Source organism: Nicotiana tabacum, chromosome 5, assembly GCF_000715075.1.
Source record: "Nicotiana tabacum cultivar K326 chromosome 5, ASM71507v2, whole genome shotgun sequence".
NCBI lineage: Eukaryota > Viridiplantae > Streptophyta > Magnoliopsida > Solanales > Solanaceae > Nicotiana > Nicotiana tabacum.
This window is the reverse complement of record NC_134084.1, coordinates 23,427,053-23,451,837: the sequence shown is the minus strand read 5'-3', so window position 1 is coordinate 23,451,837 and position 24,785 is coordinate 23,427,053. Positions and strand designations below refer to the sequence as shown.

Below are 24,785 nucleotides of genomic sequence, written 5' to 3'. Positions count from 1 at the left end.
TTACAGTAATATCAACAGTAAAGCCAAATAAAAATCGCATTAACAAGCTCGAATTCTTGAACCCTGAACCGAAAGTTCTGGGTTCTTATCCCCAGCAGAGTCGCTAGAGCTGTCACACCTCCTTTTTACATACCCGAGGAGGATAAAAGGGAGTTTTCCAATTTAAGTGACATTATTCGAAATGGGATTATTTATTTTATCAGAGTCGGCACTTGGAATAAGTTATGGTGTCCCAAGTCACCGGTTTATTTTAAATCCCCAATCGAAGAAGTTTTATTTTTAAAGAGTCTGTGAACCAAAAATTCTAGATAAGGAATTCTGTTAACCCGGGAGAAGGTGTTAGGCATTCCTGGGTTCCGTGGTTCTAGCATGGTCGCTTAGCAATTTATATCAGTGCAAGCCTCGAGATGGTACCCAATCTTGAGGACTTCTATTAACGAGAAGATAGGCTCTAAGGAGCCATTAATATCATTACAAACCTCAAGATGGTACCCGATCTCGAGGACTTCTGTCAAAAAGAAGATAGGCTCTAAGGAGCCATTAATATCATTGCAAACCTTAGATGATACCCGATCTCGAGGACTTCTGTCAAAAAGAAGATAGGCTCTAATGAGCCATTAATATCATTGCAAGCCTCGAGATGGTACCCGATCTTAAGAACTTCTGTCAAAGAGAAGATAGGCTCTAAGGAGCCATTAATATCATTACAACCTTGATATGGTACCCGATCTCGAGGACTTCTGTCAAAAAGAAGATAAGCTCTAAAATCTACTCACACGGGCTTGACCTCGAGGTGGTACCCTACCTCGAGGATTTCTTCTATTGCAAATGTGAGTTGTTTACCCGATCCTCTGGCCCTCGAGCTACCTGAGCTCAAGCCAATTTCACTCAAAGACAACTAATAAAGTCTTAGGGCTATTTCTCGCCTTCGGATCAAGTTAAACGCCCTCTCGGTTACTTTAATCCAGGGGCTATCCGAGTCCAGGCGTGTCTCCATTCGGGATCTATCTATAAAGCCTTAAGGCTATCTTCTCTCTAAGTTCAAAACAAGTTTTCAAGTCGCCCGAGCTTGAGCAAACTCTCACTCGGGGACTGCCTTGGAAAGCCTAAATGCTATCTTTAGTCTCATACATCCGAGCGAATCCCCCCCCCCCCTTCGAGGACCATCAACGGGGTCTAAAAGTCCAAATTTCGTCCTGAAAATTTGAATCCCTACTCTCATTCAACTCGAAGTCGGGGGTCCCGATGGCCTAGGCTCGTATTAATTCAATCCGGGCCCAGTCTGAGGAATGACAAAGGGATCCACAAGATATCGTCTTAACCGATCAAGCACCGGGGAAACATCTACACCCAGGCCCGACATTCGGACCGATCGGTAGAATCATGCACTCAGATGCTCCACAAACGCAAGTAAAAGGAAATTCGGCATAAATTAGGTACAAAATTAAAGAAACACTTTTTCATTAGCAAACGATGATTACAAAAGCCCACAAAGGGTCCTTACACATTATTACAAAAGCCCACAAATGGTCTTTACACAGAAACAGAGAAGCCAAAGTAAAAAGAAAAAAATGTATATAATAGCTACAAGCCTAATCTACTCTAGGGGGTACATCCTCGGGGGAAGAGTCTTGGAGAACCATTCCCTCGAGGCCTCCTCTCGATCTTTCAAACGACATCTTCAATATTGAAGAAGAAGTAGAAAATGATGAGAAAGAAGAAGAAAAAGATGACGAAGAAGCAGAAAAAGATGAAGAAGTGGCTGGGTGAAAAATCTGGCTAGTATGGGTCTCGCCAGCACTATAATTGTAAAGTCACTTCTTGAGAAGTTGCACCGGTGCGGGATGCAACAGTTAGTAGATGGCACCACCTCACTCCACCGAAAGCAAAAGGAGCGAGGCACCATACTGGGTAATTAAGGGAGATGAGTAGAAGTTCGTGGTCCATATATCCTTTAATGCGAAGATCATTTGAGATTTCTCTCTCATTACCTCGGGTAAACAACAACAATAACAAATCAGTATGATCTCGCCCGGGAAGGGAAAGCTTTGGAAAAAGGCCATGGCGCAATGATTAAAACACTGTCATGTAACCTTAAGGCCACAGGCCTCAAACATGAGAAATAACAATGGATGATGATAAATAGAAGAAAGGGGTAAAAGGTTATTAAAGAACATTTGAATGAAGTTTTGGTTCAAGAAGGCTTCCATTTATAGAAAGGGTGGCAGCGTAACCGACGGCGCAATCAATGTCTTTGAAAGACGTACCGACAGGCGCAATCAATACGTTTTGGGAACTGGACCGACGTCAATATTATCACTTTGGAGAATATGAATCGACGGTACAACGAATGATTATGGAAAAGTACATTGACTGATTCCGGAAAGGTGAACCGACGGGACGCCTCAGTTATCACAAAGGATTACGTCATAAGTATAACATCATCACAAGAAGTTCGAAGAGATGGATATCAAAGTCATTTCTTATCGTTTCACTCTAAGAAACACGGGGACTATCTGTATATGGTAAAATCGGAGGGTCCAATTTCGATCATTACGACGCCTCGTATGCACGTTGTTAAAGGCTCGAGGCTATGGCCGAGATTCACACCCGAGGGGCTATCGACGTCCGACCTCGGAGCAGTATAAATTGATGGTTATGATAAAAAAAAGTGGGAAGTTCCCAAGGCACGTAGCTAGAGATGGCAAGGTCTAGCGGGCTAGTTCAGACACGAATCAAGGCATTAAATGGCTGTACCAGCCCCACATCTTTTTAATAAAAGCATTTGCACTATGTTAGGATTCCCTCTCATATATAAAGGGGATCATTGTCATTTTGTAAGATATCTTATACACAATATCAAAAATACAAGAACATTCTCCCTGCTTTTTAACAAATTCTCTTGACTCCACTATTTACATTTATTGTGTTCTATTTGTTGTTCTTCATTTATTGCTTATTATTGGCCATAAAAAGCCGCCATTGAATTTATCATAACTGTTAACCCTTCATCGACAGCCTTTAGCGAGGCGTCCGACTCGACCTCGAGGCCCCGTGTACGTCAGCTCGAGGCCCTGATTTCTGATCATTCGGTTTGGTTATTACATTATCTACAAGCTCCTACCTTATTTTTCAGTCTTTCACTTAGCATCAATTGCCTAACAACTAACATAAAAATAGATCACATATTTTTAGAACCACAAAATCAAATCTAATTGTAATTACAATTTTCAAGTTAAACAGCGTCATCATAATCGGGTCGATTTTAGAATCGTGACAAGAATGGCCGTCCAACTAAACCCCCCCCCCCCCCCCATTCTGAGTGGGAGTTCGGATCTATGTTCAAAGGGAGGGGTAGTAATAGCAATATATGAATAAAAAGATTCATAAAATGGCAATTTTTTTTTAATTTTCATTGGTCTGACTTAGAATAACACAACCAAAAATTTACATAGTCCTTATAATTATATTACATAGAGAGGGATATTTCTTTTGAAACTTATCCCTCTCATCATTTTATATCTGAAATTGAAAAACACGAATATTCTAAAACAACACACGACTTGACGGCCTACTGCATGCCTTACAAGCGCTTATTCTTTAGCATAATTATTATGAGTCGGCTTTGTTTGCACCTTTTTTCTTCCTTTCTGAGAGCAATTTCGCAAACCTGCGTACAAATTAGGACAGTGATTATAAGTAGCAACAAAATAGATTTATAATTCGAACTAAAGTTAGACTAAATAGATAAAGAATAATGGTGCATAGATATATGTCTTACCTCTTTAGATCTTCCTCATTGGTTTCAGGATTCCCATTGGAAGCTGGTTTCTTCAACAAGTTTTCACCAATTTGTACCAATAAGTTCATATTAGCCTCTGTAGCATTATCCATTTCGGTAGTAGTGCCAGTTAATGTAGTTTTCTGTTATTACATACAAAGGAAGGAACATAATATAAAAGGAAGGGAAATGGTAAAGAAATTTTTCACTCTTAAATTAATCAACTTCAAATAATCATATACTCCCTCTATTTCAATTTATGTAACAGCATTTTATTTTTAGTCTAATGCAAAAAAAAAAAAAAAAAAAAAAAAGAATGGCAACTTTCTAAGCTTCTGTTTGGCCATAAATTTTGGGAATTTTTTTCAAAAGTTTTTTGAAAATATTATTTGTTCGTGGAATATGATCAGTTTATAAAAATAAATCAAGTTCTCAAAAACTGGTTTAGGACAGTTATGGGTGAAAACTTCTCTTCCATTCACAAATTTCAACTTTTTTTCAAATAAAATGCATGTCCAAACACAACTTCAACTTCCAAAAATTATTTTTCAACACAACTTCAAAAACTCTTATTGCATGTTTCAACCAAATCTATGTTCAAACGCTAGCTAAGTTTGTAACCATTTAACTTAAATCATATCTTATCCTTGATGAGAAACTTTTATAGTTCTACAAGTATCTATCACTTTTTTGACATTATAAGTTTCAAAAGTCTTCATTTCTCTCTTAATTAACTCCGTGCTAATTCAAATTTCGCCACATAAAATGGAACTGATGGAGTAATTAGGAGTGTTATAGTGTTTTTGAGCGAGATTGTCTTACTTCAATCCTGAGGTAATTCTTTTCAGCACCAAGAGGGCTATAGATGGTGGCGATGTAATAATCATTCATGATAATACTTGCTTCAGATAACATTTCGCTAAGAGGGTTCGAATTATTATGAAATAGCCCGGAAACAAGACCCCAATTAGCTGCCTCCTTTGTTGTGTATGTCCCAGCAAAATCTGCAGAAGTGCCAGTCCCTAATGAGAGCAGCAAAATTTGTTTGACGTCCAATGGCTTGATAGAAGCAAATGATGGATCCGTTTCCGCACTGTTGGTTACTGTGCTTAGGGCAACTAAGGCCTGTCAACTCAGAGTCTGCACTTTGTCCACTCCTCTTACAGTATCCACTGGATTTCTCAAGTACGTTTCATATACTCCCTCCGTTTCAATTTATGTGAAACTATTTGACTGGGCACGGAGTTTAAGAAAAAAATGAAGACTTTTAGAATTTGTGGTCCTAAACAAGTCCAAATGGGGCCCAGAGTATTTGTGTGGTTATAAAAGCTTCTCATTAAGGGTAAAGTTGTAACTTTAAGCTAAATTGTTACCAAATTTAGAAAGGGTTCATTCTTTTTGGAACGGACCAAAAAGGAAATAGATTCACATAAACTGGAACAGAGGGAGTACTATTTACATAACTATTTTAACAATAACAATGTAATCTTTTATATAATAATGAGCATGCATGTTGAAAAAATCACGTGAAATAATCCACACTAGTTAAACAGATATCTAAATTAATTCTTTTGGAATATCTAACAAAAGAAGATTCAGAATTAAGATGATTTATATGAGGGAATGTACCGGATTGCCAGCAACATAGTACCATCAATAAGATTGAATTCATACTGATTTCCTTTACCATCATCATTCTCAAAGTAATATGGAGGAAAATAAGTTGGAGCTGCCAAGGTATCAATGCATATGTCAGACATCTTAGCGTCCAAATGAGGTGAGTTGCTATCTGTATTTGTTTCAAATTAAAGAATAATTACTAGAAATGGCAATATTTGCAATTAGAAATCCAAATGATACTCCCTCCGTTTCAATTTAGATGAGATAGTTTGACTTGGCACGGTGTTTAAGAAAAAGAGAAAGATTTTGTAACTTATGATCTTAAAAGTTTAAGGGGTAAAAGCTTTGTGGGGCCATGATATTTGTGTAGATATAAAAGCTTCTCATTAAGAGTAATATGGGTAAAATGAATAGTTCAAAGTTGAATTATTTTCCAAATTTAGAAATGTATTATTTATTTTGAAACAGACTAAAAAGGAAAGTACCTCATTGTTTAACCAAAAATATGATTCTTTGGTCAAAGCTAAAGACAAATAGAAATTCGGGCTACTGATAATCAGGAGACGAAAAAGAAATAATAGATTTTTTTAGAATGACAAATAAGCAGTAAATAGATTTGTATTCCAATGTAATGTTGATGATATCCTCTGTCCTTACAAATGACCTGACCTCCTCCTTTTATAGTTGATTCTAAGTAAATGAGTAATACCTTAGTCTTAATGAGACAATTATGAGCAATAAATGACATTAAATAAGACGTTACACAATCATTCCTATTTAATACTAATTCTCTAACGTATTGGGTATTTAATATTGAATTTTGACTCCTTTTCGTCATCATATCTATGTCTTCAATGCCTTCTGATCTCTTGGCTTTAAATGACCTAAATAGGTATGAAGTTTGTATTATTCGAATTGCCTCTCGTGCCTATTTAGCTTTCCTTTCCCCGTATCTATTGTCACTCGTGCCTCTTAACTGATCATCATGTTTTGACCATTTGACCAGTCCTCCTGTCATGCCACGTCACCTTCAATGTAAATTCAGTTTTTTCCCAATACAGATAGTCCCCCCACTTTCCATTTATTTATCAATTAAATATTTGGGAAGTGGATCTTCATAAAAAGAGAATTTTTGCCGTAATTAATACTATGACAGTACTGACGCTTCAATTGTCCCTTCTAATTAATGCTTTACATACGTGTCACCTTTTATTTAATGCTCTACACACGTGTCATTTTCTGATTGATTCTGCAATTCTGCGCCCTTTTTTCAAGGCTTCTTCATTCCCACTATTCACGAAGTGATAGTTGCCTTTATTATAGGCTTTCCATCATTACACTTCTAAGTTTGACGATTGTCATTATAAACATATTTAACCCTCTTTCTTTTGTTTTCTTCTTCATAGATCTTCAACAAGCAATTTATTATTCACTTCTGCTTTTTTCCCCTTTAGTTCATCCTTTTTCAACAATGTCATCTCTAAACCCTAACCCTAGAAAAGTTCCAATTCTAGATCACTTCCCCAATTACCCCGTAAGACATAGGAGAGGCAAAGGAGGTAGGCTTCAGAACTTGAGCCTAGGATCCACTCGTGGTGGTTCATCTGGTTCTGCTTCTTCTTCTTCTTCTAGTATTAGGAGTTCTATCCCAAAGACCCCCTCTTCTAAAGGTAAAGAACTTTCTAAACCTACTCAGGAACATTTAGTTGAAGAAATCGTACCCAATGATTTATCTTTTGGGAATGATAGAAGATCTTTCCAAGAACAAGTTAAAAATTTAGAAAAAGCTGACACCTATCCTTCTTTAATAACTAAACTTGTGATTCCCACTGTTAGGAAAGATTGTAATTGGAGAGATAATCTTCGTATGATGATTCTTGCCCCAAACCAGAGAATTTCTTCTTTCAGAATTGGATTCTCTTTCGTTTACACTTATCCCTTTACTTTGGGATTTAATCCTGCCATTGACCCAGTTATACTTGAATTTTGCCACTTTTTCAAAATTTTCTTAGCACAAGTAGGTCCTCTTGTTTAGAGAGCTGTGGCTTGCTTAAGGTATTTGTCTACCAAAGCCAATGTTAATTTTACCTTTTCCCATCTTATTCACCTATACCACCCCAAATTATTCCGCCATGGAGTTTTTACCTTGACTACAAGAAGCAAGAAGGTTTTGGTAAACCCCGAAGATGACAAGGATCGAGGGTGGTATTGTCGTTATGTTGTTGTACGTACGGTGGATTTGTTGGGTGAAACAAACATTCCCTTCCCTGAGAAGTGGAATTTTGCACGTAAATTTTTCTTTTTCTTACCGTATCTATTTTTTTAAGAATTTTGATTTCTTTTCTAATCTCATATCTTTTTGGATTTTCGTAGCAACCATGGGAGATGTGGAACACGTTCCTAACTTCCGTGGTTGGTTAGATTTAATTTTGAAGATTGCGCCTATGGAGGCAAGAACTTGAAAATCAATTTCTCTTTTGAATGTTTGGAAAGTGAAGACCCATGGTATGTATTTCCTTATGCTTTGCCGTATATTGAATTCTTTCTTATTTTAATTCTTTATCCCTCTTTTTATCAGGATTTGGTATCAGGGGTATTACAGTTGAGGTAGTCGTTGCCATTCGAGTGTCTTCAACCGCTTTACTTAATTTGGTAAAGACTCGGGCCACGCTACCAAAAAGAAAAGTTGTAGAAGAATGTTCTGAGAATGAGGAAGAAGAGAATACCTCTTTGATAGCTAGGCCAAGAGCCAGGAGACGCGTCATTGATGGAGATGAAGTTGAAGATACTCCTGCTCGAGCCTCTATCTCCGAGCCTATTCAAATCCTTTCGTAAGAGGATACCACTCCAAGAGGCTCTAACGAATCAATTCGACGTCTCTTTGTTAGTGGTTTTGAGAGTGGAGAGTTTGGACCAGTTCTTGATGAAACTCCCCGCTCTTCTTCTACTTCCATTTCTTCTATTCCTTCTATTCCTTTTATTTCTTTGACAACCACGAGTATTTCTTTGCCTATTTTATCGACTCCTGTTTCCTTACCTGTTTTGGTTCCCATATCTGCTCCTACTATCCCTGCTTTGACTCCCACAGCTCCCATTGTTTTTACCTCTTCTACTACTTCCCCTTCCATTGTTCCCCCTCCCTCTGTTCAGCATACAGAGGCGGGTTCTAGTTGCAGAGGCATGGCTATGAGAAGTGTTACTCTTGAAGTTCCTGCCTATCATAGCCTTTTGAGAAAGACTGGTGGAGCTGATGTTTGGCTCGAGCCTCTAATCGGAGATATTGAGAAGAAGAAGATGGAGAGCCACAGTTGTTTGACTCTGATGAATGACATAGTTCATTCTACCTTGAAGGTACTTCTCTTTTAACTTACAAGTTTTTTTTATATCTCTCTATATTCTCACATTTGATTCCTTTCCCTTGTATGCTAATCTTATTGGTACTGAGTTAATGGGAAGAATCTCCACTCTAGAGAAGAAGGATCGAGAGTCTGCGAAGGCTATCTCTGAGGCTAGGAGAATAGCCAAGGATACCCAGCTTGAGGCAGCAAACTGGAAGGAGCAGTTTGAGAATGCTCAGGGGACCATAGAGGAGTTGCAAGAAAGTAGAAATCACCTGGAGCAGCAAAAGCGTGGTTTGACTTCTAAGCTAGCAATTGACAAGGCTTCTTCAAGCCAACTTGAAAAAGATAAGGAGCTTTTGGAGTACTTATTTTTAGAACAATTATCAAAGGCTAGTGAAGAAATCAGAGAGCTTAAGGCACTTGTGGAGAAGAAAGAAGAATATGCAGGGGAGTTAGTACAAAGCTTGACTCAAGCTCAGGCTGACTTAAGGATCTCCTCTGACGAGATATGTTCTTTGAAGAGTTCTCATTCCTCCCTTGAAGCTTACCTTGACTCCCACTTAGCTGAACACCAGATATTGAAGAACGATCTTGCTATGTGGGAAAGGGAGTATGAACTTCTTGAGGAGAACTTCAACATAGAGGTAAGTTGGGCTTTTCTAAAATGTCGTCATGATGCTTTGATGGAAACTACTCAAGAAAACTTTGATTTGCAATCTAAATTAGCCAAAGTCTTATACACTATTGAAAAAAGCCAACAACCAGTTGATACTCCTTCTCCTGCACTTGGAACTCCTGGGGCAGAAGAGCTTTTAAATGAAGAAGTGGCTACTGCGGCAATTGGAGTTGCAATTCAGGCTCCCGAGGGTGAACTTCTATGACACAGTCCATGGAAGCTCCCGTGACTCTTGCTTCCCTCGGTGAATTTAACACTCTAGGCCCAGTTGAAACTGCTCCTATTGCTGCTCCCTCAGAAGTTGTTACCGTGCCTGTGACTGCCCCTGAAAATGAGATTGCAACTTCTGATGTTCCAACCCCTTCAGTGACTAGTTGAATGTATTTCAAACTTTACTGTTTTTTCTTTATTAACTGGTGGTGTTATCCTTTGGAAACTTTAAGGGATCTTTTGATGAAGTCCCCAGTTATCATAATGGGGTATTTGTAAAAAAACAAATATTTTGCTGACTAAGTTTGTACTTAGTCTTTTATATTAAGAAGTTTTATCGGTACTTCTGTATATTCTATTCTTGCCTATTTATCTAGGACTTATAGAATAGCTTAGCATTTTTATCCTTTGAAAATGCTTTATGATTCTTCTCATGGATTATCAACATGAGGCTTATAAAAGAGGGCCCTTTTATTTTATCGACACTTAATGAAGAAGACGTCTCAACTTCATAATGGTGTTGTAATACGATGAAAGAAATAGGAATACACATGTTTTATATGAAACAACTTTGACAAGTTTTTATTCATGAACTTTAACAAGTTTTTTGACTATTACATGTATTAAAATACATCTATAACTTTATCGTAGCTGTTTTTCTGGTAACAGATATTTACATAATATAAAATAAACAAGGTTTTTCTTCATAACCTGTTTCAGTACATAGTCATGACCCTATCTTTATATATTAGGAAGGGTTTGAGAGGTGACTTCGTTTATGAGTTTGAGAGATGACTCTGTTGTTCTAATGGGAAAAACATTATGATGAATGTCTTGTGTTTGTTGAACACGATGATGAATGCTGAAGACTTCGTAACTTTTTCTCAACACTTGTCTCTTTGTGGCCGACTTTTGTTCGATATTCGTATCTGTTTCTCTACACATATCTGTGTGTAATATGTAGTCCCTCAAGTGTTTGAGCGGTGAAGTATGAAGCCTCGAGCACTTGTTTATTTCTTTCAATTTGGTCCTTTTCCTGAAACAGAAAAATATACGGGACTCGGAGGTGCGATTATAGATGTAGACTGTCTAACTCGTGTGTATTTCCATCAGATTAATTGTAACCCTGGGCTGGGAATTTTAGAATACTCCTTTTTGCCTTGCAGGCCGTGACTCATCATTTGGCACGAGTTAGGGTTTTTGCCTAGCATCTAAAATCGTTAGTAAAACTTTAATAATTCAAAAGAAAAATTTTAACATGGTGATACCTGACCGTGGGTACTTTCTCAAAAGAAATATCTCTTTAAATGGACGGCATTCCAATGTGAGGGTAAAACTTTGCCGTCCATTGTCTCCAAATCGTATGCTCCTTTTCCTTCAATGTCACGAACTCTGTATGGTCCTTCCCACGTTGGACTTAGCTTTCCTGAATTAGCAGCCTTTGCAGATTGGAACACCTTTTTAAGCACGAAGTCCCCAATTTTTGAAAATCTGAGGCGTGTTTTCCTATTGTAATATCGTTCAATTACTTGCTTTTGTGCTACCATTCTTACTAATACAGCTTCTCTTCTTCCTTCAAGCAAATCAAGGTTGACCCGCATCTCTTCATCATTAGATTCCTCCGTTTCCTGAACGTACCGTGTGCTCGGTTCACCTATTTCAACTGGAATTAAGGCTTCCGCACCATAAACCATGGAAAATGGTGTTTCTCCAGTGCTCGTTTTTGTCGTTGTACGATAAGCCTATAGTACTCCAGGTAATATCTCAGACCAATTACCTTTTGAATCCTGTAACCTCTTCTTCAAGTTGTTGATAATGACTTTGTTTGTGGATTCCGCTTGTCCATTACCCACTGAATGGTATGGCGTATATGTTATCCTTTTAATCTGCCAACTTTGAAGAAATTCTGTGATTTGCAATCCTATGAATGGTCCATTGTCACACACGATCTCCTTTGGTGCTCCAAAGTGGCACATTATATTTCGCCATATGAAGTCTTTAACTTCCTTCTCTCGTACCTGTTTAAATGCTCCTACTTCTACCCATTTAGTGAAATAATCTGTGAGTACAAGTAGAAACTTTACCTGACCCTTTGCTTGTGGTAGTGGACCTACGATATCCATTCCCCATTTCATAAAGGGCCACGGGGCTATAACAGGGTGTAGTAACTTAGCTGGTCTATGCATATTATTGTCGTATCTTTGAAATTTATCACATTTGGACACGAAACTGTTTGCCTCTTCTTCCATCTTAGGCCAATAATATCCTGCTCAAATCAATGCTCTTACCAGTGACCTTCCCCCTGCGTGATTTCCACAATGTCCTTCGTGCACTTCCCTCATCACATATTCTGTTTGAGAGGGTCCGAGACACCTTGCTAGTGGTCCACCGAACATCTTTCGATAAAGATTTCCTTGATATAAACAATATCGAGCGGCTTTTTTGCGAAGCGCGTAAGCCTTCCCTTTGTCATTAGGCACGATTCCGTGCTGTAAAAAAGCAATAATTTCGTTTCTCCAATCCCATGTTAAATGATTAAAATTTACCTCATTCTTATCAGGTTCGAGAACGGAATGAAATAAATGTATGACTGAAGCATTTGCTCATTTGCTACGTCAGATGCAGATGCGAGATTAGCTAAAGCATCTGCCTCCACATTCTCATCTCTTGGGATCTGCATTACCTTCCAAGTTTGGAATTGCTTTATTAGTTCCCGTACCTTTTCGAGATATTCTTGCATTCGAGTTTCCCTGGCTGTATAAGTCCCCAGCATTTGATTGACCACGAGTTGAGAATCACTCTTGATTATAATTTGTGTTATGCCGAGTTCTCTTGCCAATTCTAAACCTGCAATTACAGCCTCGTACTCTGCTTCATTGTTAGTTATAGAATGACATTTTATAGCTTGCCTAATAGTTTCACCCGTAGGTGGTATGAGAACTATACCCAGACCTGCTCCTTTTACATTAGACGAACCATCAGTGAATAAAATCCAAGGTCCCCGGGTTTGCACCATTAAAAACTTGTAATTCTTTTTCTGCTTCTAAATGCATCCCCTGGCTAAAATCAGCTACGAAATCGGCTAATACTTGAGATTTTATAGCAGTCCTAGGTTGATAAATGATTTTGTATTCACTTAATTCTATAGCCCATTTTGCTAACCTCCCTGACAATTCATGTTTATGCAAAATGTTTCGTATTGGAAAAGTAGTAACTACAACAATGAGATGACATTGAAAATAAGGCCTTAATTTTCTAGATGTCATGATCAAAGCTAATGCTAATTTTTCTAGTTGTGGATATCGTGTTTCAGCATCTAATAAAGACTTGCTTACATAATAGATAGGAGATTGTTTACCTTGGTCCTCACGGACTAAAACAGCACTTACCGCAACTTCTGACACGACCAAATAGATGAGTAGCTTTTCTCCTTCTTTTGGTTTTGCCAATAATGGTGGATTTGACAAGTAAGCTTTTAAATTTCTAAGGGCTTGTTGGCAATCTTTGTTCCATTCAAAATGATCTTGCTTTTTGAGTGCGGAGAAAAATTTAAAGCATTTTTCTGAAGATTTGGGAATAAATCTCCCCAAGGATGCAATTCTTCCCGTTAGCCTTTGGACTTCTTTTTTACTTGTAAGGATATTAGGGATCTCTTCTATTTCTTTGATCTGAGAAGGATTTACCTCAATACCACGGTTAGAAACGAGAAAGCCCAAAAATTTGCCTGAGGCAACCCCAAATGCACATTTTTCTGTATTGAGTTTCATATTAAATTTTCGTAAAATTTCAAATGTAACAGATAAATGAGAAATATGATCATGAGAATGCTGGATTTTGACGAGCATATTGTCTATATATACCTCCATGGTTTTTCCTAAATATTCTTGGAACATTTTGGTGACCAACCTTTGATAGGTTGCTCCAGCATTTTTGAGACCAAAGGGCATTACTTTATAACAGTAAGTCCCCTGTCTGTGATGAAAGAAGTTTTTTCTTCGTCACTGGGGTCCATTTTAATTTGGTTGTACCCCGAATATGTATCTAAAAAACTCAAAAGTTCATGTCCTGCAGTTGTATCAATTAACTGATCTATATGCGGTAAAGGGAAAGAATCTTTTGGGCAGACTTTGTTAAGATCTGTATAATCCACGCAAACCCGCTACTTACCGTTTTTCTTAGGTACAACAACTGTGTTTGCTAACCAATTAGGATACTTTACCTCGCGTATTTACCCAATTTTTAATAGCTTTTGGACCTCATCTTGAATCATTTGATTTTTGAAAGCTCCTTGCTTTCTTTTCTTTTGCTTTATTAGTGTAAAGGATGGGTCTTCGTTTAATTCATGAGTCATCACATCCGGTGGTATCCCTGTCATGTCAGCATGGGACCAAGAAAAATAGTCCACGTTAGATTTTAGAAATTCAATTAACATACCTCACATGTTTGAGTTTAAATTAGCTCCAACATAAACTTTCCGTTCAGGCCACTGCTCAAATAATATCACAGCCTCGAGTTCTTCGATGGTTTTTTTGATATTTTCATTCTCCTCAGGTTCTTGAATTATATCAGGTCTCGAGTCTAAATCTGTTTTCTCTCGCTCAGTTGAGGTTTGATTGCTAACACCTTCAACTGTTTCCTGTAATTGCTATTTTTCTTTGTTTATGGTGCTCGTATCTGTTACAGCATTGATACTCATGGTTGTTTGTTGATCCACTCGAATTTGACAAATCCCCCATAGTGATGGAAATTTAATAGCTTGATGTAGAGTGGATGAAACAGCATCTATATCATGGATCCAAGGCCTCCCCATGATCATATTATAGGCCATTTCCATATCAACTACCTGAAATTTAGTTTCTTTAACAACACCTGCAGCAAAAGTTGTTAGAATTACCTCTCCTTTTGTTACCACACTTGAATTGTCGAAGCCTGACAAGGTATGCGCCTTGGGTATCATTTTGTCTTCAGCTTGCATTTCACGTAATACCCTTAGTAGTATAATATTTACGGAACTCCCTGGATCAATCAAAACTCGTTTTACATTAGTATCATGTACAAGTAAAGATATTACTAGTGCGTCATTATGTGGGGTTATCACTCCTTCGGTATCTGCATCATCGAATGAAATACTTTCATTTTCTAAAACCTGCCGTACCCGTTTCCCGTGTGTAATTGTTACTTTAGAAACCTTGTTGGAAGCTATGTAGGTTATGCCGTGAATATCTTCTCCCCCACTTATCACATTCACTGTTCTCTTGGGTGAAGGAGGCTTTGGTGGCTCTTGCCTATTTTTCATATAGGCTTGTTTACCTCTTTCACTAAATAACTCAGTGAGGTACCCTTGCTTCAATAGATGATCCACTTCACTCAGCAAGAATCTACATTTTGAAGTTTTGTGCCCGTGATCATTGTGGAATTCGCACTAATGATCTGGATTGCATCTATTTGGATTTAACCGCATCTCTTTTGGCTATCCTACCTTATCTCCCATGCTTCTCAAAATAGCCACGAGCTCGGAGGTAGTGACATTAAAGTTATATCCGCTGAACCTTGCCTTTAAACTTCTGTCATCATCTCGTGACTCTTGTCTGTTCCGATCATTTCTGAATCTTGATGAAGAACCAGATTCCCTGTTCCTCGATTTTTGATCATATTGCTGGCTATCTTGTTTTGACCGTGAGTCTTTTCCTGCAGGTCCTATATACGGATCGTACATGTTTTTACCTGATCTTTTTTCGGTTTCTGATCTTTTGGAACCACTCCTTTCTTCATGATGAAACTTAGGTATGGTATCTTCTTCAATTCGCAGCTTCTTACTGTACCTGTTGTAAACATCATTCCACGTGGTTGCAGGGAATTCTCGAAGGCTTTCTTTGAGTCTTCTCGTGGCTTTAGAACTTTTGTCATTTAAATTACTTGCAAAAGCTATTGCAGCCCAGTTGTTAGGTACACGGGGTAGAGTCATTCTTTCACGCTGGAATCTATCAACAAAGTCTCTGAGCAACTCTGAATCCCCTTGTTTGATTTTGAAAATATCTTCCATTCTTTTCTCAACCTTTTGAGCTCCCGAGTGTGCTTTAATAAAAGAATTTGCAAGCTCAACAAAAGAATTTATAGAATTTTTAGATAAAAGAGAATACCAGGTTAATGCACCCTTGGTGAGTGTTTCTCCAAATTTCTTGACCAGTACTGATTCAATTTCTTGTTTGGTCAAGTCGTTGCCTTTCACGCCTGTTGTAAATGCAGTCACGTGGTCACGTGGGTCTGTAGTACCATCATATTTTGGGATGTCAAGCATTTTGAACTTTTTCGGAATTGGAAGGGGAGCATCACTTGGCTTCCAAGGTTGTTGTGAGTATTTGTCCATGTCTACTCCTTTTATTACAGGCGGAACTCCAGGGATTTGCTCAATACGCTCATTTTGTTCCTTAATCTGTTTCTGCAAGGTTAGTACTAAATTTTGCAAATAGGAATTATTTGAATTACATGGTCCCCCTTCCTGTGGTTCACTGATAGTTCCTCCATTTCCAGAATTAACAAGACCAGAACGAGGATTCTCCAATGTATTATTATTAGGAGTTGGTGTGGGTGGTACAGCAGGCAATCGACTAACTAGAGCCTGAAGAGCTTTGCCGACCTGTGCATCAATTAGCTTTTGTAAAGCTTCATTTGCACCTCCTTCAAAATGTTCAGATTGTTCTTGTTGATCAGCACGGAATTCAGGAGCAGGAGTGCCTTCACGAGATTGACGTGGTGAATCTGGAGGGGAGGGAACCACGCCAATGTTCGGTAGGTCTCCTTGATTTTCATGGTTTCCCAATGTGTTATCACTGTTATTGTTGTTGTTATTGTTTGACATGTTGATAAAGACGAATAAAACGTAGCTTCAAAGAAAAGATTATCAGTTTCCCGGTAACGGAACCAATTTGTTTAACCAAAAATATGATTCTTTGGTCAAAGCTAAAGACAAATAGAAATTCGGGCTACTGATAATCAGGAGATGAAAAAGAAATAATAGATTTTTTGAGAATGACAAATAAGCAGTAAATAGATTTGTATTCCAATGTAATGTTGATGATATCCTCTGTCCTTACAAATGACCTGACCTCCTCCTTTTATAGTTGATTCTAAGTAAATGGAGTAATACCTTAGTCTTAATGAGACAATTATGAGCAATAAATGACAATAAATAAGACGTTACACAATCATTCCTATTTAATACCAATTCTCTAACGTATTGGGTATTTAATATTGAATTTGGACTCCTTTTCATCATCATATCTATGTCTTCAATGCCTTCTGATCTCTTGGCTTTAAATGACCTAAATAGGTACGAAGTTTGTATTATTCGAATTGCCTCTCGTGGCTATTTAGCTTTCCTTTCCCCGTATCTGTTATCACTCGTGCCTCTTAACTGATTATAATGTTTTGACCATTTGACTAGTCCTCGTGTCATGCCACGTCACCTTCAATGTAAATTCAGTTTTTTCCCAATACACTCATCTAATTTGAAATAGAGGGAGTATGATTTATGAAAGACTTACCTCCATTTGGTGAATATTGTTGGCTGAAAGTTTTTCATGTCAAAGGTTGGAACGATAACATTTGTTAAAGTCTGATGCAAACGAGTCTCTCCCAACTTCTCTTGTAAAACTTTGTGAAGATATTTTCCATCAAATTTGGGGGCGAAAAAGGGAGGCGAGGCACTGCAATTGAAACCAAATCTGTTTTAATACTATTATAAAAAACATACAACTTTTTGCACTATCTATACAGTTTTTGCTTGTCATAATAGGTTATCCTTGACTGATTTTTTAAATTGTAAATTTCACTTACTATAGATAATTATCTTTAAGAGTTCATTACTCAGAAGATCATTCATTTATCTAAAATTATGGGCAAACAGGAAAGTCATTGAACTATGACTATTGCACACATATGATCACTCAACCGGAATTATTAAACTTTTCGATGAAAAAATGAGACATGACAGCACACATAGAATTTTATATATATTTTTGGACTAAATAAAATAATTAACATCCAAACAAGACCTAAAAAATCCACCAAATAAAATATTTTTGGACTATAATATACCAGTAACTACACAATTGCTCTTACTAAGCAACTATTTTTAATGCGAAACTACACTCCTTTTCTTGACTCATTTGATTTCCTTGATATTGTTTTGGTTTCATCATTATCGTGATTTTTTATTCTTTTAATCTTTTCTCCTTAAAATAATAATGGGTACAAGTAAAGCAACACATATGCTTTTTATAAAATAATAATAGGTACGAGGTTAAACTATAAAAAGAAGAAGAGAACTGTTATGTAGTTTATAAGAAGAAGAGATGTTTTTGTAGCAGGGATGCATTTTAGCCGATTAGTTTGGGTGTATGGGTGAATATTTTATGTTTTCTTTGGGTGTCAACTATTTTATTTGGTCCAAAAAATATAAAAAATCCATAAAGACTGCCATGTCATATTTTTTCACCGAAAAGTTTGATCATAATTTTGGTTGAATGATCATTTGTGTGAAATAGTTATAGTTCAGTGACTTTAGTCAGTAATTTTGGATAGTTGAATGATTTTCTAAGCAACAAACTCTTATCTTTATATCTTTTAGGTGATCTAATAGTGTAATAATATTTATACTCCATTTTTGTATAAAAGCTAATCTTAGAATACCATTGTTAAATATATAAAAACTATATGTACCCAGGTGGAAAAATCTTAGGGCCATGCTCGAAGTAAAATGATATAGTATCTTTGGCAGCGAATAAAGGACGACCCTTTTCATTTGGAGCACTTATCATAGTGGTCAATATGCCACCTGTACTTGTCCCCGCAATTACAGCAAAGTAATCTGCAAGTCTTGCATCTTCATCATTGTCTAATTCCTGACTCAAAAACAATCATTCATCAATCAGGAAAGTAGAAGCCATAAAAAATATATTTACAGTGTAAGTGGAGTTGGCTTTCCAGAAAAGAAAGAACAGTGGCAGGAATGATGCCTTTAATACCACCTCCATCAATGCTAAGAATAGTCACCATTTCTCCGACCACAGTAGATGTTGATCCAGTAGTTGTCAGTACCAAAAGAAATAAAATAAAAAAATATCCAGTAATTGGCATTTTAGATAATTACAGTATCTTTTTTCGACTACAAAAATTGCAAATAACAATTAATAGCTCAAGTATTAAGATTTTCTTGGTGCTTTGAGCATCAAACAAGAAGGGTTTATATAACCATGTAAACAGTATAACGTCTCGTGGACCACTGTAGTTCAAGCATTAAGAGGTTAACGTTTTTTTTAATGTCTTTTGGCAAACATGAAGATGACTGATGACAAACATGAAGAAGACTGATGACTCTCTTTTTGATTAAAAGTTAGTCTTTTTATTTATAAAATTGCAAATAGAAAGAATTAGCACATGCGACATTCACGGGCGTATCGAAGGAGGTTCCCAGGTTCACGTGAACACATACTCCCCTCACTAGATCATGTATGATAATGTTATACTTTTTAAAAATACTTAAATATATATTATGTACACTCAGAACTCAAAGTATCATATCATGCGATTACTGGTGCACGTCTATAAATGAAGTTGTCAGTTAAATCTTATTTCTAGCTATCTTGTTGTTTTTCTTTTCTTTTTCTAGAATTTGGCGTACATAGGCATGTGTAGTACCACTTGTTGCTCATTGATTAAGTACATTCTCTTTTTCTTTCTTTCTTTGTTTGGTATATTCTTCCAAAAATTCCAAGCCTGACACATTGAGGAGTATAGATGTATATGAAAACAACTAAAGATTAAACCCATAAAATTTATATTATGAATTCATCTTTTTGTAATAGTGCACCCATCTTAAATTCTGGATCATGTATGACATCTTTCTTTCCTCTTTCTTATTCTCATAAAATGATTTTATTTTCCTAATTTATGTATAAAGGTTCTCATGATCACTGTATTGCTCTTTTTTATATGCGTAAGGGTATGTGTACTCCATTAGGTTTTTATTTCCTTAGATGAGATCATTTGTACTTCAAGTTAATTTTTTTTGTTTTTTTTTTTTTTTTGTTTGTTTTGTAAATAAACACTTCAAGCTAACTTAAATGACTTCTTTGTCAAATTCAAATTTAATCTTTTACTACTTCAGCGTTTAGGGAGTGATTTTTACTTCAATGAGTGATTAAAACCGCGGACTAAATGGCATAAATATTGTTTACTGAAAATAACATTAGAATTATAGATAATACGAACTTAATTGATAGTTCGTATAAGTTCTATTGAATTTATATGGATAAAATCTACATCAATTATGTCTATATAAGATAACTATAAATATTTAAAATAAAACGACAAATGTGAGAATTTAACTGCTAGAGAACTATTGAATTAAAGTAGATCCACTGGCCCTATTAGCACCAAAGGTGAATCCTAGAGCCGTGCTTTGAAATGGTAGGAGCTAGCCACGGAATTCGGATGGGCTAGCATTGGAACTAGGGGTGTACATAGGTCGGGTTGGTTCGAATTTTACATTTATCAAACCAAACCAATTGTGTCGGGTTATTAAATCCAAAGACCAACCCAACCCAATATAACTCGGGTTTTTCACTCTCGGGTTTTCTTGATTTTTCGGGTTTTTTCGGGTTTCTTTTCCCGGTAAAATCTTCATAGAACAAAACATATAAATTGTGCTCAAAATATTTCTTTAATCCTAGCAAGATACAATTATATAATATATTTTTCAAGAAAATAATACAAAATATGAGATGTGTCATGACATTATCCTAAAATATTTAACAATAAAGACAATAAAATTATGTAATATAAATATTGCTAATTAAAAAACAATAATAAAAATAAACATAATCTAAAAGTACTAAGTCATGCTAAGATAAGTAGACTAATAAGGGAGTATTAATTACATGACTAAACGCTAAAGAAAAAATAAAAATAGGTTATACATTTTTATCTAAATTATTGTAAAACAAAAAATAGATATTCAATACATTCTCGTTCGTGGTATTGAATTGAATATCTTTTGTTAGCATTAGTATTGATTTGATTTTGGTTTGGGCTTTTGTTAGAATTATTTAATTACTAATATTAATGGCTATAAAACTTATTGGAGCATTCAAAAATTCTTAGTCCAACTTTGAAATAATACATTAAAAGATAAAATTATGAAATTTTTTAAGAAATATTTATAAATTACATCACAATAAGTATATTTATATATTAAATATATCTAAAATTTTTATATATGTAATGTCGGGTTGGTTTGATTTCGGTTTGAATTTCTTTAGTTAAAACCAAACCAAACCAATTATGGTCGGAGTTTTTTTCCAACACCAAACCATAGTCGGGTTTTTTCTCTCAGTTTAACTCGGATTATCTGTTTGGTGCGATTTGTCGGTTTCCTTTCTACACCCCTAATTGAAACCATACGAGGAGATCGCCCTAACCCCACAAGGAGCCAAGGCACTTCCAACGGTGCGAAATGGAAATGCAATACCATGCACCTTCTGTTGGCGTTGCGCCTCTATTTGACATATCTTTTTTCCCATTTCCATGGCGTCTGCCAATTCTCGAAGATGAAAAAGTGGAGTTCTTCAATTGGAACTTCCCACCAACGCTCGTCAAAAGTAGCATCCCTCCTAATTCAATGTAAGGCTACTCCACGACTTCTCTCCATATCCAACATTCCCTCTTTGTCGATCAACTCATCCATATTGACCTCACAGACACTAGCATTTCGATGAGCCTCAATACGCTGGTTAGGAACATTAATATTGGGTGAAGTGTGTCATGACTCCAATTTTCCACCTTATGATATCGTGATGGCACCTAATCTCTAAGACTAAGTAAGCCTAATACATGCTAATTTATTAATAGAATTGAACTATTTAATCATTTATCACAAACCATTAAACGACATACATAGTCGTAAGTGGACAATAGTTGTACATTTTCAAAACCGATAGTACGGAGTCATAAGCACTACTAAAATACACTAGAATTTCTAAATACAATACTGTTTGAATTACAATTTAATAGTAGCGTAAAGAAGTTAGATGGTGACTCTGAGGCCTGCGAACGTCAAGCAGGTATACCTTGAAGTCTCTCACCGCATAGACACAACTCTCAACAACACAATCAAAATACCTAGATTTGCACAAAAATGTGTAGAAGCATAGCATGAGTACACCACAACAGTACCCAGTAAGTATCAAGCCTAATCTCGGTAGAGTAGTGACAAGGCCAGGTCAAGAGTACTCCTACTAGATATAGAAACCTGTTAAAGATATACATAAGCTAACAATGGAAAGAACATCCATGTAAGACCAACGTCGGAAAAATTATTAATTTACAATCAGCAATGAAGTAATAGAAACATAAATGGCAGCAAGTAGTAAAGAGCAATAAAGAAACAACATAATCAGAACACCGATGAGATGTAAATAAACTCAAATAAGAAAAAATAAAAGATGACAACTCAAATAACCAAATCGCTCCCAACGCATGGACTTACAACAAGAATTACCCCGAGGCACCACACCTTATAAACCACAAGTCATGAACCACAATTTTCAAATCTTACACGTATGACACCTCGTGCCCACAATAACAATCACCTTCGTACGACAAAGTCCCCGTGCTACCATATACTTTGCAACCGTGATGAATATTGATTTAGATGAACGAAAGATATATTTAGATATTATAAAACATAATAATAATCTTGAATAAGGTATGGTGTCAAATGAAATAATGAGTTTATTTTAGAAATTAAGTAAAGTAAAATAATATAAAATTTGTACGAAACAAAGTATAAGATGGGGGTTTAGTTTAGAAATTAATATAATTGAGTAAAAGTATTATTTTAAACAAAGCAAAGCATAAGTTAAATTAACGAATTAAATATAGAATTTGTTACAGAAAAACATGATAACAATTTTAAGAAAGGTAAATATCTAACAGGGTAATGAGTATAATTTGAGAACACAATTATAGTGAAAGTGCGATAACCATTTAGAATAATAAGGCACCAAGTGAGATAACGAGTTCTATCTTAAGAGGCACATAGAATAAAGCATGTTAATAATTCTTTTATTTAAACCATTATGTTCTCAACAGAATATGATATGGTGACTCCACGCAATTAAATTCATATTGACAATCAATTCAGCAAGTTATAACGGAGGCACAAATTGGCATGTTAAAGCAACACAATAAATCACGTAGAATGCATGACTCACACAAGAAACTACAATCGTTCCAACACCAAGATAACAACGAATAACCAAACACAATCAATATGTGAATGAATGATTGAAGGAAGAACAATGACCGTTCAATTCAACAAGTTGTTCCAATATGGAATATACAAAGAAAATCAGAATTGCATGAGCTCGACGAGTTCAGACATCTTGCTTTTGAGAGCACAAGGTTGTACAAGGAAAGAATGAAGAGGTTGCACGACAAGAACATTGTGGAGCGAAATTTCAGTCCTGGAGATATGGTGTTGCTTTATAACTCATGATTAAGGCTATTTCCGGATAAACTCAGGTCACGATGGTCTGGACCATTTAGAGTGGTCGAAGTTTTCCCTTCAGGTGCTGTCGAGATTGCCACAAAGAAAGACTCCCGTACATTTAGAGTCAATGGACAGAGATTGAAACTATATGTGGGCATGAGCGAACCAAAGGAAGTGTCTGAGCTACACCTGACTGAACCACAGAGGTCGAGCGAGCCTTAAATGCGCTCATCTGCGTCGTGCTGCGATGTTAAATCAGGCGCTGCGTGGGAGGCAACCCACGAATGTGTTGTAAGTGTAATACATAATAAAAAATTAAAAAATTAAAAAATAGTAGCAGGAACACGCCTAGACCGCGGTCCCAGCGTAACCACGGTCGGACCGCCGTCAAATACCCCTCTGAAAGGGGTCTACCATGGTCCCAGCGTAACCGCGGTAGGATCGCGACAGACCAGCGCGGGCCAGGTAAGTTTTTTTTTCCTTTTTCCCCCCTTTTTAATAAACCTAACCCCCACTATTCCCCCAAACCCTTCTTTTCTTCAAACCACCCACATTCCCCATCCCCTTCTCTCTTCTCTTCTCTCTTTCACACCATCTCCTATCCCTCAAACCCCCATTGTTGCCCCTCCTTTCTTCTCCATCTCTCTCTCCACAACCTATCCCTTCCATTCATCCTCAAGGTAAACTTCTCTATTCTTTTCTCTTTCTTTTACATAACTTAGTGTAGTGTTTTAGTGTAAATTTTTTTTATTTATTTTCTTTCTTTTTTTTCTTTCCTTTTCTCCATTATTTGTTTCTTTTGGCCATGATTGATGTTTAAATGATTGAGTTTTCATTGTGCTTAACTTGGGGGCAATTTTTAGAAGGTTTGGAGGCCTAAACAAATTTTTTAGGGTGAAGCTTGGTGGAGGGGTCTAAATGACCGAAAATTGGGGGTGTGTTGTAAAATTTTGTAGCACTTTATGCCCTTCTTAGTTTGTGGTGATGGTAGCATTTGACATGATTCGCTTGTGGGAGATTGTGTGGGGGTATTATATGGAGGAATTGTAGAATTAATAGTAGTGTGAGGGCAACAGTGGAGGTTGTCAACTTTGGGTACCTTACTAATTGGGTATACTGGCATTGATTGTCAAAAGGAAACTGTTTGGTGCCATCAGGTGGAGAAGTCTGAGTACCCATCCGACTGGCACATGTTAGGATACATCTGATTGTTACCCTGAATTGTCTGCAGGTAATATGGCCCGAAAAAGGCGAAAGAGCTCGGCAAGCACTTCCCAAATGCCAACATATGATGCCACCAGGTTCCAGTCACAGGAGGCAGAGGACGTGTTTCATGCTAAGGCCACCAAAAGCTTTATCCCTGAGATTCCTGTTGACATGGCTGCCCTCCGTATGGAAAAAGCAGACATGTATGAGGAAATCAGACGGAGGGAGATGGAGTTCTTGTTTGATGAACCTGAGACGGCAAACCCGATGATAGTCCGGGTGTTCTACGCGAACTGCCCGGAAAATTTGTGTCGGTCTGTGATTGTGTAGGGCAGGGTGGTGGATGCCTCAATTTTGAAGATTCGCCAAGTCTTGCAGCTATCCCAGTTCACTGGTGAC

The 24,785-nt window shown here is 36.9% G+C and overlaps 1 protein-coding gene across 1 annotated transcript; it reads right to left on the bottom strand.

The window, feature by feature from the left end:
- Positions 1-3,612: 3,612 nt before the first annotated feature.
- On the bottom strand, positions 3,613-18,766 carry LOC107764005 (patatin-2-Kuras 1-like). Its single transcript, XM_075252655.1, has 8 exons — positions 18,603-18,766; positions 18,350-18,535; positions 17,179-17,334; positions 5,426-5,578; positions 4,955-4,961; positions 4,604-4,906; positions 3,782-3,924; positions 3,613-3,670 (listed from the first exon to the last, which is right to left on the bottom strand). The coding sequence occupies exons 1-8, from the start codon at positions 18,764-18,766 to the stop codon at positions 3,613-3,615; spliced, it is 1,170 nt and encodes a 389-aa protein (XP_075108756.1).
- Between the last annotated feature and the right edge of the window lie 6,019 nt (positions 18,767-24,785).